This window comes from Neophocaena asiaeorientalis, unplaced genomic scaffold (genome assembly GCF_003031525.2).
Source record: "Neophocaena asiaeorientalis asiaeorientalis breed wild unplaced genomic scaffold, Neophocaena_asiaeorientalis_V1.1 scaffold220, whole genome shotgun sequence".
Lineage (NCBI taxonomy): Eukaryota > Metazoa > Chordata > Mammalia > Artiodactyla > Phocoenidae > Neophocaena > Neophocaena asiaeorientalis.
In genome coordinates, this window is record NW_020174042.1 from 7,924,332 (window position 1) to 7,937,653 (window position 13,322).

At 45.9% G+C, this 13,322-nt stretch overlaps 1 protein-coding gene across 4 annotated transcripts in view; it reads right to left on the reverse strand.

Moving 5' to 3' along the window:
- Positions 1-842: 842 nt before the first annotated feature.
- Positions 843-13,322, reverse strand: part of PTCH1 (patched 1) — a 57,905-nt gene continuing 45,425 nt past the window's right edge. For 3 of the 4 annotated variants that reach the window (XM_024753842.1, XM_024753841.1, XM_024753840.1), the window contains 5 exons: positions 10,601-10,743; positions 7,176-7,275; positions 6,410-6,664; positions 4,253-4,796; positions 843-3,699 (listed from right to left, as the gene is read on the reverse strand). In XM_024753842.1, coding sequence (XP_024609610.1) covers positions 4,254-4,796; positions 6,410-6,664; positions 7,176-7,275; positions 10,601-10,743 — 1,041 coding nt within the window. In that variant the 3' untranslated portion in view covers positions 843-3,699; position 4,253. The remainder of the gene's footprint in view (positions 3,700-4,252; positions 4,797-6,409; positions 6,665-7,175; positions 7,276-10,600; positions 10,744-13,322) is intronic. The other variant, XR_003004339.1, reaches the window with a different exon arrangement.

The window sequence follows — 13,322 nt, forward strand, 5'->3', positions numbered from 1 at the left end:
AGGTTTCTGACTCAGTAGGTCTGGGGTGGCACTGAAGATCCTGCTTTTCTAGTAACCTTCCAAAGCACGAGAGTGCCGCCGATACAGGCACCCCACGTGAGTATCACTGGCCTATGATAACCTTGTCTTAAGATGCGTAAGCAAACTTTTTCTCAAGGGCCAGTTAGTAAATGTTTTAGGCTTTGCAGGCCGTACAGTCTGTGCTGCAACTATTCAGTTCTGCCGATGTAGCTGGTAAGTGGCCGTGGACGATCTCTACATGCATACGGGCCTGTCTTCTGATAAATCTTTATATCAACAGGAGGCCCCAGGGCTGTAGTTTGCCGATTCCTCACCCCATGCCGATAGAATCTGAGTTCTTCCCCACCACTCCTTGCTTTCAGCTGTAAAATGGAGATGCTATTCCTGGTCTTACTTCTCTCCGTGGCTACGACAAAGACAAGGTACGATAAACACTCAGAAAAAACATTTTGTATCAGGTTCAGTCAGTCCCGTATTGTCAGCTATACCGTTTTTAAGCACAACGCCTTCCTTTACTTTAATAATCATTGAATTGGACTTATAAATAACCCCTTGAATTATTATGCATCACATAAAAAGAAACACAAAGAGGCTAAGAGATGACAGAAGGAATCATTTTGAAGGGTAACTTAGGACCTCTCTTTGCGTCAGAAAATAAAAATGTAGAACTCTTCCTATGTCAATAATGCCTCCGTGAAGGAGAACAAAAACGTGAGTATTGAACAAGGTCAGTCAGACAAAAAATAAAGTTTATGACGGCGTGACACACTAACTGCCTTCGTAAAACATTTTAATTAAAAACCATTCCATAAACAAAGATGTAACCAACAAGTTATATTATTTTTTATTCATGTTAGAATTTCTATCAGTGTTTGAACATTAATATTTAGAGAGTTTGTACATTTTTGCCTTCTGAGGTTTAAAACGAGAACCACGCTAGGTCACAAATGGTAACTAATACACATTCCACAACTGCATGGATATTCACTCAATCTCACTCTCTTAACACTGTTAGACATTTTCTTCTCCTTGCTGTACTTTACAATGAAAAGTGTGCCCCACTCATGTCTCAGCAAAGTTCCAGACATTATGGATTCATCACATATAAATTCTTTAAAAATATACTTCTGTCAAAAGACTTGATGACTACTATATACACTACAAAAATAAATTTTCATATAAATAAATTATATGGCATACTTTTATCTTTGTAATTGAAATGACACAAACCCATTTCTGCCCAAATGGGCAGACAATGAGACCCAGTTTGAATATTTCCTTTAAACTCCTTACACTAAAACCTACCATGAGTCCTTAATGAAAATGTTATATACTCTGAACTATTTAATATTAGTAAGCACTCTATACAAATAAAAATTCTGTTCAAAGGTAAAACATAGCTGTAATAGTGTTTCCAATAGAAATAAAATCCCTGCATTTTTCTGTTATAAACTGGCATGACAAATACTGTAGGAAAACATTCTTATGATACAAAATTATAAATATCAGCAAAGATTTTTTTTTTAAAAAAATTAAAACATCCAAATGAACAAACAAGACAGACAAAATAAAACTATTTTAAAAAAGAGAGAGAGAAATTCTGGTTGCCTGCCAGCCCCCGAGTTCTCCCTTTGCCAATGTGACTACTGGAGAGAGCTCTACGCTGTGCAGAAAGCAGGGGCCAGCCAAGCAGTCAGGCACCATGCAAGCTGGGCTCAGGAAAGGAGTGAGGGCACTCCTCGAGCCAGAGGGAAGCAGACCTCTGAATTTTGCATCATCTCTCTCCTGGATGCGGGATATTACGTTTTCTGAGCAGAGCTGAGTGTTAGGTAGACAGACAGTGTGGCTGACAGAGGCACCCAACAGTAGCAGTGGGGGGCCATTTGGGCCCCTGGCCTATAAACACACACATCTGGTAGCCACAGTCTCGCGGCGAGTTTTACAGTCTGAGGTCACTACACTGCTGGTACTACTGTGGGCCGTTGCCTTTCGAATAAGATTTTCCATGTAAAACAGGAGGCATAATGGGAGCTGCCATTTGTGCACTCCTACAGTAGCTTAGTCCGGGTACCGAGTGCTTCCCCAACATTTGTTGGTCTCTGGCTAAGAGCCTAGGAAGACCAAACCTCAGGGCAAGGAAACAGAATTGACATGGAAGCAGATCTTTAAAAATAACACCTGGTTGAGAGATATGTCTCTATATACATTCTTCAGTGGGGGTTATGCGATTAGCATCTTCCTGCTCTCCAATAAATGTCACATTGAAAGAACACTAATGATGGTGAGAAAGAGGGGGATGAGATACTTAGGAAGCGTGCACCCATAATGTTAATATGAACACTCGGAGGATCAGCCTTCTGAAGCTCATATCCTATAGAATTTCCGATTCCATATCTCCATACTGGATGCTCACTATTTTAAAGAGGAGGCAGACAAATCCAGAAAGCCCCAACCGTGCCATTTAGCAAGAGAGGGAGTTTAAATCGTAGGGACTCAAAACATCACCTCTGGGTCTGTTGTGGACCCAGAATTAAGAGGTCATTGTCTCCAGAAGATTTCCAATCCACTCTTAAATTTGGGTGGTGTGTGCGTGTGTGTGTGTGTGTGTGTTGTGCGTTGGTTACAAGAGAGGTACAAGGAAGGCTGCGTACTTTAGAGGATACGCTCACGGCCCAGCTGAGGCTCCCACTGGGCATGTTCTCTAGGTCTTTAATACCAATGAAGATGAAGAGATGTGAGCTCTGTACCCTGAGGTTCCAACATCCACCACAATGGTCCATGCGAAGGAACTTATCTCCTCTGAGGCACGAGTTGGGGTGTCTGGATGGCAGCCAATAATCTTAAGAGATGCCCTGAACTTGAAGTGAGTCTGGCAAAAGGATAAAGGAGATGTTTAGGGCTAGCCCTCCACCAGCGCTAGCACTAGAGATATCCTGACTCTTCTGGCCAAAGGTAGAGCCCACCACGGGTTCACAGACAGTAAAAAGAAAAAAAAAAGAAAAAAAAAAAAAGTCACAGTACAGTACATCGGGAAATCGCACACATGTTCACACACACAGCCAAACAAGAGAATCTCATCCAACTACACCTAGAGAAGCCACCGGGGTTAACGTGCTTTCTTCATATTTGCTCATTAAACAACAACAAAATTATCACGCATAGCGTGTTTGCAAGTTAACAGCAACATTTCATACTACCACAGGGTTGTGATATGCAAATTTAAAATATTTTAAACAGAAACCTTTACAAAATAATCCTATTACATAAGCAATATTTGCATAGAATTATACAGGTAAATTATACAATATTTAAGCAGCAGCAACATATGCTGAAATTTAAGACTAAGTTAAGCTTGGTTGTGGCACAGAGACCAATGTACAAATAGGGAGGGGCTCCGCTGCGGTCTCCCCACCGCCTGCTCCGGAGGCGGGAGTGCAGAAAACCCGGATCACACTACTTTACATCCGTTCCCTCGTATATTACACATGTGTACACCTCTTAAATATTTATAGAAATATTTCACAAAATAATACAATCAGTTACAGTAACAATGAACTGCTGTCTGGCACGTCACACCTTTCTAACTCCGCAGCTCTCTCCAAGCAGTTCTGGTGGGGCAGGGTAGGGGTAGGGAGGGGCTTCCAATCTTTGGCCTCTTTGCTTCAGATTTTACTCACCCTTTAAAAGAAAAAAAAAAAAAAAGGAAGTCAAAGTAACAGGTCAACGAGTTCCCTATTTATAAAGCACAAACACAGGCACAACGGGTCTGGGGTATAGAGATCAGGACGGTGGGGGATGGGTGAGGGCATGAGGGGCTTCCAGGGGTGGGTCATGATCTCTCCCTTGACCTGGGGGCTGGTGACAGGGATGTGCTCACTTTGTGACTGTTCACTGAGCTGTGCGTTCATCAGACATACCTGCTATGGCTTTAAAAGACTGAAAAATAGGTGATAGGGGCAGCTGTCAGTGTCTCTGTTGAGATGCATTAAACCTCCACAGGCTAACTGTGAGGGACAGATCCAATCTGGAACTCAACTGGTTCTCCCAAGGATGACGAAGCTTAGACAGGCAACCCTGCCTGTGGGTAAGAGGTCACTGCGGTTCAGTAGGGGACACATCAGTGCCCAGGGCTCCAGGAGGATGCAGCCATCTGCGTCCCTCTAAGTCCCTGAGGGGTCACTGAAGAGCAGTGCCTCTGAGGCCCACCCACCTGCCCACCGGCCCCGCCCACCTCAGTTGGAGCTGCTGCCCCGGCGCCTCTCCTCACATTCCACGTCCTGTAGCTCAATGACCTCCACCTTGGGATCCCTCCTCTCGCAACGGACGTTAAAAGGCACATGGGGGTCCTCAAACAGCCCGTGGTCAGTCTCAGGGTAGTCCTCGTAGCCCGGGCGAAGCCCCCCTCGGGGGTTCCGACTGGGCCCGGGCGGGGGGTGCACTGCAACAGTCACGGACGCCGAGGCCGTCACGGTGGTGATGGGCTGGCAGTAGCTGGGCACGGAGCTGCCCGTGGCAGTGAACGCTGGGTGCCGAGGGTTGTGAGAACGGGTTCCCCGGGGGCCCGTGCGGTCCCTATTGCTAGGGCCAGAATGCCCTTCAGTAGAAATTTCGAAAGCGTCTCTGCGCGGTCTGTAAGGGGGCGGCCTCAAGCATTCTCTGGGGGCCTCTCTTCTGGGCTGCTGGCCTGGCCGTCCGGGTGGCAGGGACCCTGAGTCCAGATGGGGCTGCTGTCGAGGGTTGGAGGGTGGGTGCTGCCTCGGTTCAGGATGGACCACCTGCAGAGGGCAAGGGCAGGTTGAAACAGGCCGGGGGCTAACCCCAGGCTGGGCATCGGCCCCCGCTGCCCCAGCCCTCCCTTCATGGCTCTGACTACCGCCCGGCCACCCACACACAGCTCTTTCTGAACTAGAGCTTAGTCAACCCCACAGATGGCTGGAAGCGCCCCAGGGAGGGACCAGGGGCCTTCCACCCACAACGACGTGGCAGAGGTACGCCCTGTTTGGACCCTATGCCTAGGCTTTCTCCAGCACAGCTGGCCGGACACATACGGCTGCTGCCCATAAATGCAGGGCTGTGGTCTAAGTACCCGAGCTGCCTCTCTCCCACAGTCCGCCAACCCCACCCTGCCGGGCAGAATCCGATCTCGAGCTCCTCTTCTTCTAAAATGACTAAATGTCTGGCCCTGGCTCGCCCAAATGCAGGACGTTGCCCGGACGTTACCTACACTGTTGAATATGGTAGCCATTAGGGACATATGGCTATTTACATTTAAATTAACTGAAATTCAAAATTCAGCCCCTTAGGTCGCACTAGTCACGTTTCAAATGCTCCACAGCCACACGTGGGCGGTGGCTACTGCACTGGAGAGCATTTGCGCTGTCACAGAAAGTTCTACTGGGCAGTGCTGCTCTATCCTGTTGTTAGGAATCTGGTTTCTGGGTCTCTGTACAAAGCATGGAGCAACACAGTGGCCACATCAATCAAAAGGACCGTGACCAACTTCAAAGTCGTTCAGCTTGTACCTATTTTTAGGCTCCCGCTGAACAAAACCAGATTCACACTGCAGCTCAGCAGGCATCGTCACGGGGGGTAAGAGGAAGAAAATTTAGGTTATTTGGTTGGCCTCTCTCTCTTTCATGGAAGGGCAGCTCCAGCCTGGGACTGGAATACCCATTTCCTGGAGGGACAGCAGGAGGCCCCCTGTCAGAGCAACAGGAGCCTTAGAACATTCCTTGGGTTTTGTGTGCTGTGCTCCAGGCCTGGGGGGCCGAGGACATCCTGGGGAGCACGGAGAGGGGAGAATGCAGTTGGGGCTCCCAGGGCCTCTGAGAAGAGGCTCCGGGCTGCTCACGGTTTTCCTGAATTACTGAAGGCTGGTTCTCAGCTTCTCTGCTCCTTCCCGCCACCTAGGATACGAGCCTGGAGCCACAAAAGCTTCTGGTGAAGTCTTGGACAATAACGACTGAAATAATTTTACACCAAGGGTAATTAAAAGTAACAGAAGTGGAAGGGAAAAGAAATCACTTCTGCTGGCAATAAAAATACCATTACATTTTAAAACAGGTATCATCCTACAATGATACGTAGCTTTCAAAAAAAGGGGGGCAGGGGGAGCAAGGCATGCTTTACCTCCGGTCCTTAAGCTCAAACTGTACTTAGCTCAAGCATGATATATGCTGATGGATGCTGAGGGACCAATATTGGTCCCTGCCCTTTTCAATCTGTATGAGATACAACCACACGAAACTGACATTTTTATAGTTTAAGAAGAGCCAAATATTGGCAATTTCATATGAGTCCACCTAACCTATACATTTTTGGGCATGCTGCCTGTGATTTGCTGTTCAGAGCAGGCAGGGGCTGCCTCCTGCGGTGACTTGTGACTTACGGTGGAGCGGGCGAAGACAGGGTTCTCTGTGGCTTCCACGATCACTTGGTGGGAAGGGCCCCCGGTGCCCTGCTGGGTCTCGTAGTGCCGAAGCTCCTCACTGATGCCCGAAACCGTCGTCTGAGAACTGTACTCCGAGTCAGAGGAATCAGACCCGTTGTTCGTGTGACCAGGGGGCAGAGCAAACCGGACCACGCTGGGGGGCGGCTCAGGGGAAGGGGTGGGCAGCCGGTTCAGCCCGTTGGCTGGAGACACCTATTTAAGGGGATTCAATATTACAGGTGTTATCAACCATTTACCCGGTGGCCACACTTAAGGTTCAAAGCACAATATTGTTCAGGGGTCGCTGCCCCTCCCCCCACCTGTATTCACTTGGCCCAATCCCTGCCACTCTGAAGACCCTTGGGCCTGACAGCTGGAGCGAAAGAACTGCCCTCTGCTTTCACACTCTGGAAAGGCAGGCCGTGCCCTTTTTACTCCTGTTCAAGCCCAGATATTCTTCTTGAGTGGAACCTACAAGACTCAGGTTGCCAATCACTAGGTTTCAAAAATAAACAACCTAAACCAGATCAAACCGTTCCCCCTACGTCCCCTAAGACTATTAAACTGAAGAGAAAAAAAGCCATAGTTATTTGAGCTGTTTACTGAAAAAGTAAACAACCAGCAAATGTGGATAGACTTAAATATCTAAATTAAGAGTGACACCAGGAAAAACAATATTCAGGTGGTCTGAGGGCCGCACACTACACTGGCAACAATTACTGACCTCAGGATACGGTCCGAAGAAGGACAAAAGGACTGGCAGCAAAACCAGTCCGTTGAGAACACCCAGGATCGTTAGGATTGCCAGGACAGCAAAGAAATACCTTGAAGATAAAAGGGAAACAGGAACACTTACCACGGCAAAAGTCAATTAAGCTACCCTTCACGTGCCCAAACGTCAGAGCCAAAAATTAACAAAACCCACACCAGTGAAAAGGCTGTTACAACACTGCGTTTCAAATTCAGCACGAGGTTAGTTTTTTTTCTTCTCTTTTCTTTTCACCTTATGACTTTGAGAACTACATTCTACAACCCAAAGTGTTAGTTCATGAAGGGAAGAAAAAAAATTAGGTTTGTTAATTTGCTGAAATCTCATGGCATGCAATGTTATTTATGAATGTGTTACACAAACACAAAAATATGGAATGTGAACTGAATGGCCGAGCAGACTGAAAGCACAAATACAATGCAGAGGGGCCCCGTTCATGAAAACCCAGCAGAAGCAAACAAATGAAGTGAAGGGTGTAGAATTTAAACAATTTAGCCCAGGAGGAAAAGCAGCCCACTTCTGCAGGCAGCTAATCCACTGTGAAATGCTTCTGCATCTTAGAGCAGAATCTCTAATTAAGTCTCCAGCGTAGCAGGTAAGGCTTTCCCTGGGCTTTCATTAACCGCAACTTTCTGCCCAGAATTCTGTGAGTTCCAGTTTTACCAAATAGTTCCAACTGCCATCTTTTAAGAACACTGGAACCAGCTTTCGGCAAAGAAAACACTGCCCATTCTGTGGTTGCTGGGGCATTTTCGGGGGAGGGCGGTCCACAATGACGGGCTGCTCAGCCGGCCAATCTTTTGTTGAACAATTTAGCATCTCTGAATACTCTTGTTTTGCGTCAGCCAATTCAAACATAAAGGCCGCAGCACCGAGAAGAAGACGAGAGTGCACAAGTGGCCCTGCTTTCCCACCGTTGAGGGCTGAGGTCTGGGATCCTTCACGAATACCAAGGTGAACCTGTCAGCCAGGGAGAGTCGCTGGAGGATGTCGCACACAGCTGGAGGCAGCGGGCTCCACGCAAGCATGCGTTTCTGTAACTAACGGTTTCTAGGGCAATTCTGCTGGAAGTGGGCTGGGGTGGGGGAGAGCTCAGGATGTTCTGGGAAGAGGGAGGGCAAGATATCTATCTGTTAATGGTCCTCTTGATCATAAAACGGAACAGGCACCAAACTTTGCTGTGCCTATATATGTTTCAACCTTAGATGAAAGGAGAGAGAATCCCTATAAAAATACAAATACCTCGCAGCTATTGTAAACATTAGAAACTTCTGAGCTGCATTAGTAGAAACCAAGCAGCCGATGTCTTGCACTAATGTAAACTGCTTTAACTTTAGGCTGAGGCATATATCAGCAGCAGGCATTAAGACATTTGCATCCCATCCATCTAACTGCAGAATAAACAGACCAATTAGATTTCTGACAGCTTAGTGTATACAATGTCTGCTCATTTAGTCGACCTCAGTGAGGGCTTTATCAGGTTAATCCATCCAGTTCTAGAAAATGGGAAGCCCTTTTAAGTGCTTGAAACAAGAACCCTGATATCTCTGGGAGAGAACAAGACGCCATGGGTTAGATGAGAGAGCTGGGATCCTGCTCTCCACCGAGGTCCCAGATGGTTGTTCTAATTCAGGCTACGTTTCTTCTCTGTGGCTCCCTTGGCATCCCCCACAAGGCTGAGTTAGATCCTCTGAGATCCCATCACACTCTGTTTCCCATGGTTTTGAATTGCCTGTGACCTTGTCTCTCCCCCCATAGACCGTAAACTATGGACAGGGGGACGGGGTCTACATTACTTGCAGTTGTGTGAAATGGCACTTATGAGGTGCTCACTACATTGTGTTGAATGAGACATTACACAAAGAAACTCTATTTGACATAGGGTTTTTACATCACAGAGAAACAGCTACTAATGCCCGAATAAAGGAAAAGTCAAAATCAAATTAAGAGCCTCAAACAAAACCCAGACCAAAACCTTCACCTAGTTTAGGCATATGTCTACCTGATATTGGCAAACAGGGTGTACTAATTGGGCTTGTGATCAGTCATCTGTGCCGAGAGGATCAGCAACGTGGCCATCATCTGGGAGCTGGCTGGAAACGCAGACTCTGCTCCCCACCCCCAATGAAGTCTGATCTGCACTTACAGAGAGCCCCAGATGACTCTCGAGCACGTTACAGTTTGAGAAGTACTGGTCTACACCTCTCCACTCATTCTCCACCCAAGCGACAGTGAGCCAACCCTGGCACTCATTCTAGCAAGGCTAAAGCTCCATGATGCCGACCCGCCCGACGGGGTAACGTCACAGACCAGTGGACTGATCTTTTCTCGTAATAAAGAAACGTTGGCTACAACTTAAAATCCTCTTCTTTTCACTTGGAATTGAAAGGCCTATTGCAACATACACACCAGAAAAGCCTGTTTAGATTCTCTCTCTAGATTATCGAAATGTCCCTAACAATCCAGTCATTTCTCACATTTCATTCTGCTCTACCATGGTCCTAATTCTGGACTATCTTTTATTTATCGATGATTCTGGCCTCGCCCCTCCACGGAGCAACAGGGTTACATCCAAGGGCAGCTTTGTCAAAAAGCTGCGGAGGCTTGTTCAGAGAAGAAAATGGTCTTTCCCTGCAGTTCTCAAATTCTTTTTAAAAGGAAAACTTGCTCTCCTTTTATACTTCACAAAGTCAAATCCTTAATTAAATTCACCAGAAACTGCTTGCCATGAAATCCAAATTGAAAGATGTATCCAACTAGGCTTGGATTTCAAAAATTTATTGGTGTTAAGTCACACGTTAAATGCTTCTTAAATCTTAGTGGCAACTCAAATGTGAAATCAAGGCATGTCGTCTTCACTTCTTAAAAGAATAAAATCTATGTGAAAATTGTAGGCATCTGTACGTTTTCCTTTCTACAGTTTTGAAGGAGAAGTAAAGGTCAAATTCAGTCAATTAATGGGAACCAGGTCATTTCTTTCTGTTGGTATTTCTAACCTCAATAGCAATAACTGGGATATCGGTTTCAAGTTGTAGAGTTGCCTTTGTTGCTAGCCCCAAACCCTCCATCTTTTCTCCCTAAGATATTCCCCAAGACAGCTCTAGAAGGGAGCTTGCTTTTATGCCTCTCAGGATACCTCTGAGTTAATAAACTCAAAAGAAAGTGGAGTCACAGATTGTGGCAATCACTTCACAATGTATGCATACATCAAACCACCATGTTGTACCCCCTTAAATATATACAATATTTATTTGTCAATTATACCTCAATAAAGCTGCGGGGTTAGGAGTGGGGAGTAGAGTCACAATGAAGACATGCTGCAATCTTCCAGAGACAGAAGGAAATGAGCAACAGAGATCACATTAGAAACTAACGCTTACCTGACGATGAAATCAAACTCGGATCCTGCAAGCATCAGCACTCCTAACAGAGTGGAGACGGCACCATCCAGAACAGGTGCAAACATGTGCTCCAGGGCAAGCATGGCCCTGCGGTTCTTATCGCCAATGGCTGTTAGAAAGGCCTGCGCGACGAGGAGAGTTCAGATGATCAGATTCCTGGACTTGACTTGGTCAGTGGCCAGCTTCGTCTTCAATGCTATCAGCCACTTTCATCCGCCTCCACTGAACCTCTCAGATCTTACCCTCTAGCTACTGGCATGTTTAGCTAGTTGGCTGCTCAACTAGCTAAATCTAGGCTTACACTAAATTGACCTGGTCGTGATAATGGGTTGTATTTGGTATTGATGTAAATCTTGAACATCAAGAAGAAAAGCATATTTACTTTAAATTTAAAAACCATGCCAAAACTATACAAATGAGCAAGATGTTCCCTCCTTTTCACCGTTACTCACGCTTGCGTTTACTCCCCACACTTAAATGATCTAGCATCATTCACATGGGAGACCTCCAGTTGTGAAAGCGACAGCATTTTGCCCGATTTTTTGAAAGGTCAAGGTCTTACTTCCAAATGGGCTTATTAGCACCTGGGTGCTAAATACATATTTCCTCACTGTTACGCTGAGGTTAGAAATTCTGTCACTGTGTTCCAACTAATGTGTTTGTAGTACACGTAAGTACCATGAAGGGATCACAAGAAAAACACAGGGCTGTAAATTCAATCAAGCCTGTTCTAAATATGTGTGGATATATCTCACCTCTTATGCATTCTCTAAAGCTCTTCTAGGTCAAGGATACTGTTGATACCAAATGGGAACTTTATGGAGATCTCGGTATACCAGACTGTTGGCTTGAGAGTGTGACCCAGGACCATTTTAATGTGGGTTAGTGACTGTTCCACCCTGCCTGTTCCCCCAGTGGGACCCAACAGGGAGGGCTGAGCCTGGCAGAACCTTGCTCTCTGAAAGTTCAGGCTGCTCTAGGATGTGCTGAGAAGAGGGCTTGGGGCCCTTGCAGGTGCACTAGGGAAGGACAGGACGTTATTCTACTTAATGGATGAAGAAATAAAATTACACAAAAGCATGCAAAGGTGCATTGCGAATTTTCGTATTTTTCTCTGAAGTGGGGTCTATGTATGGATGCTCTTTCAGGGTTGGGAGATTTTAGGGTCAAAGTAGTTGTCTTTTTCTCCCGGGAGGAAAGCACCGGGATGGTTTGGAACCACGTCGCTCTGTGCCGTATCTGGGCCGTGAGGCCACAAGGGTCAAAGTTGGGTTGATCTTCTTGCATATAACTTATGCTACTGAAACAGTAAACTGCTAGGTGCCCATCGATTCCTTGACGACTTTCACATGCAGGACACGGTAAGAACACCATGTCCTGTGTGTGGATAGTCTCTTGATGAAGACCTGGGCTAGCAGCACAAAGCCAAGCTGCCTCTTGAGACTCCTTCAATTCTCAGGAGTAAATCTTGCGTGAGGAGTAGAGGCGTTCCTTCACTGTTTATTCAGCACCGGTATGGATATTTATGTTCATACTACCTCAGAGATCCAAGGGGCCGCTACAGTTTAAAGACCGTCGTTAGCATTTCCACCGCAAAGATCTGTTCTAGGACCACCCTTGTGTGTAACGCTAGCTACCAAGAAGAGTGGTTTTCATTCACATCAGAATAAAATGATTTGTGGATTTTTAACTCGCAGGTCATTTTTCTCCTTTTCAAAAGAAATGATATCGTAATTATGTGTTCTCTAAGCTCTAGGCTCTTCTTTCTAAAAATCCCCTCTCCTTCTTCCCAGCTCAACTGAGGAAAGTAATTTGGGTAGGCTCAAAATGTAGAAAACTGTTTCTATATATTATCAGCTTTTTATTATACTTTGGCGGAAAAACAGGTTAACTGCAACAAAACATTCCTTCTGAAATATAAACATTTATAATCTCTACGTAGCATAAATATGGCCCTGAAAGAAGACAACAGACGGTAGAAGGCGGAAGAATCTGTCTAGACACCCATGTGTGTAGCGATGCATGTGCCATGTGTTACGCCCAAAGAAAATCAATGCTAGAGACTGCAGAAGCAAGGCTTTTTGCGACTCAATCAAAGTAACTTGATCCAAGTCAAATGCTTGGTTTCCTAGCTAAGCATTCCAAACATCAGTATTTATTCAGTCAGTAAGTATTTACTGAATGCCTACATAAACCCAAGGACGCAGACTATAAACACAAGTGTGTACGGAACATAATTTACACATCGCTATAGGGCTTTGGAATGATTCTCCGATAAATGTATACGATGGGTTTGTCTCTTGGGTTAGACTCCTCTTGAAGTTTACTTTTCTCCCACAACGCATTCACAGGACTGTGCATAGAAAGAGCCGGGGGAGGGGGGGATTCCTGCTGAGAGCAACGCTAGTTCTCCTACTTTCTGCTGTCATGAATTTGGAAGCTGGGAGGTCGAAGGAGCTGGGTGGGCTCAGGTGGGAGAGCTAGTTCATCAGCCCCAGGGTATTTCCTCAGCTGCCAACTCACCTCACCCCCTCCACTATGCCATCCCCACCAAATCTGTGAGTGTGGTCTCATTTTATCCCTGCTTTATGACTGTGATTTTAAAAATTGTATGTATTCACGCACACGTATACACCATCTGTCTTAGGAACAGCAGACAAGCTCAGGACCCGTGGTGACACAACTGACGACACCAAATGAG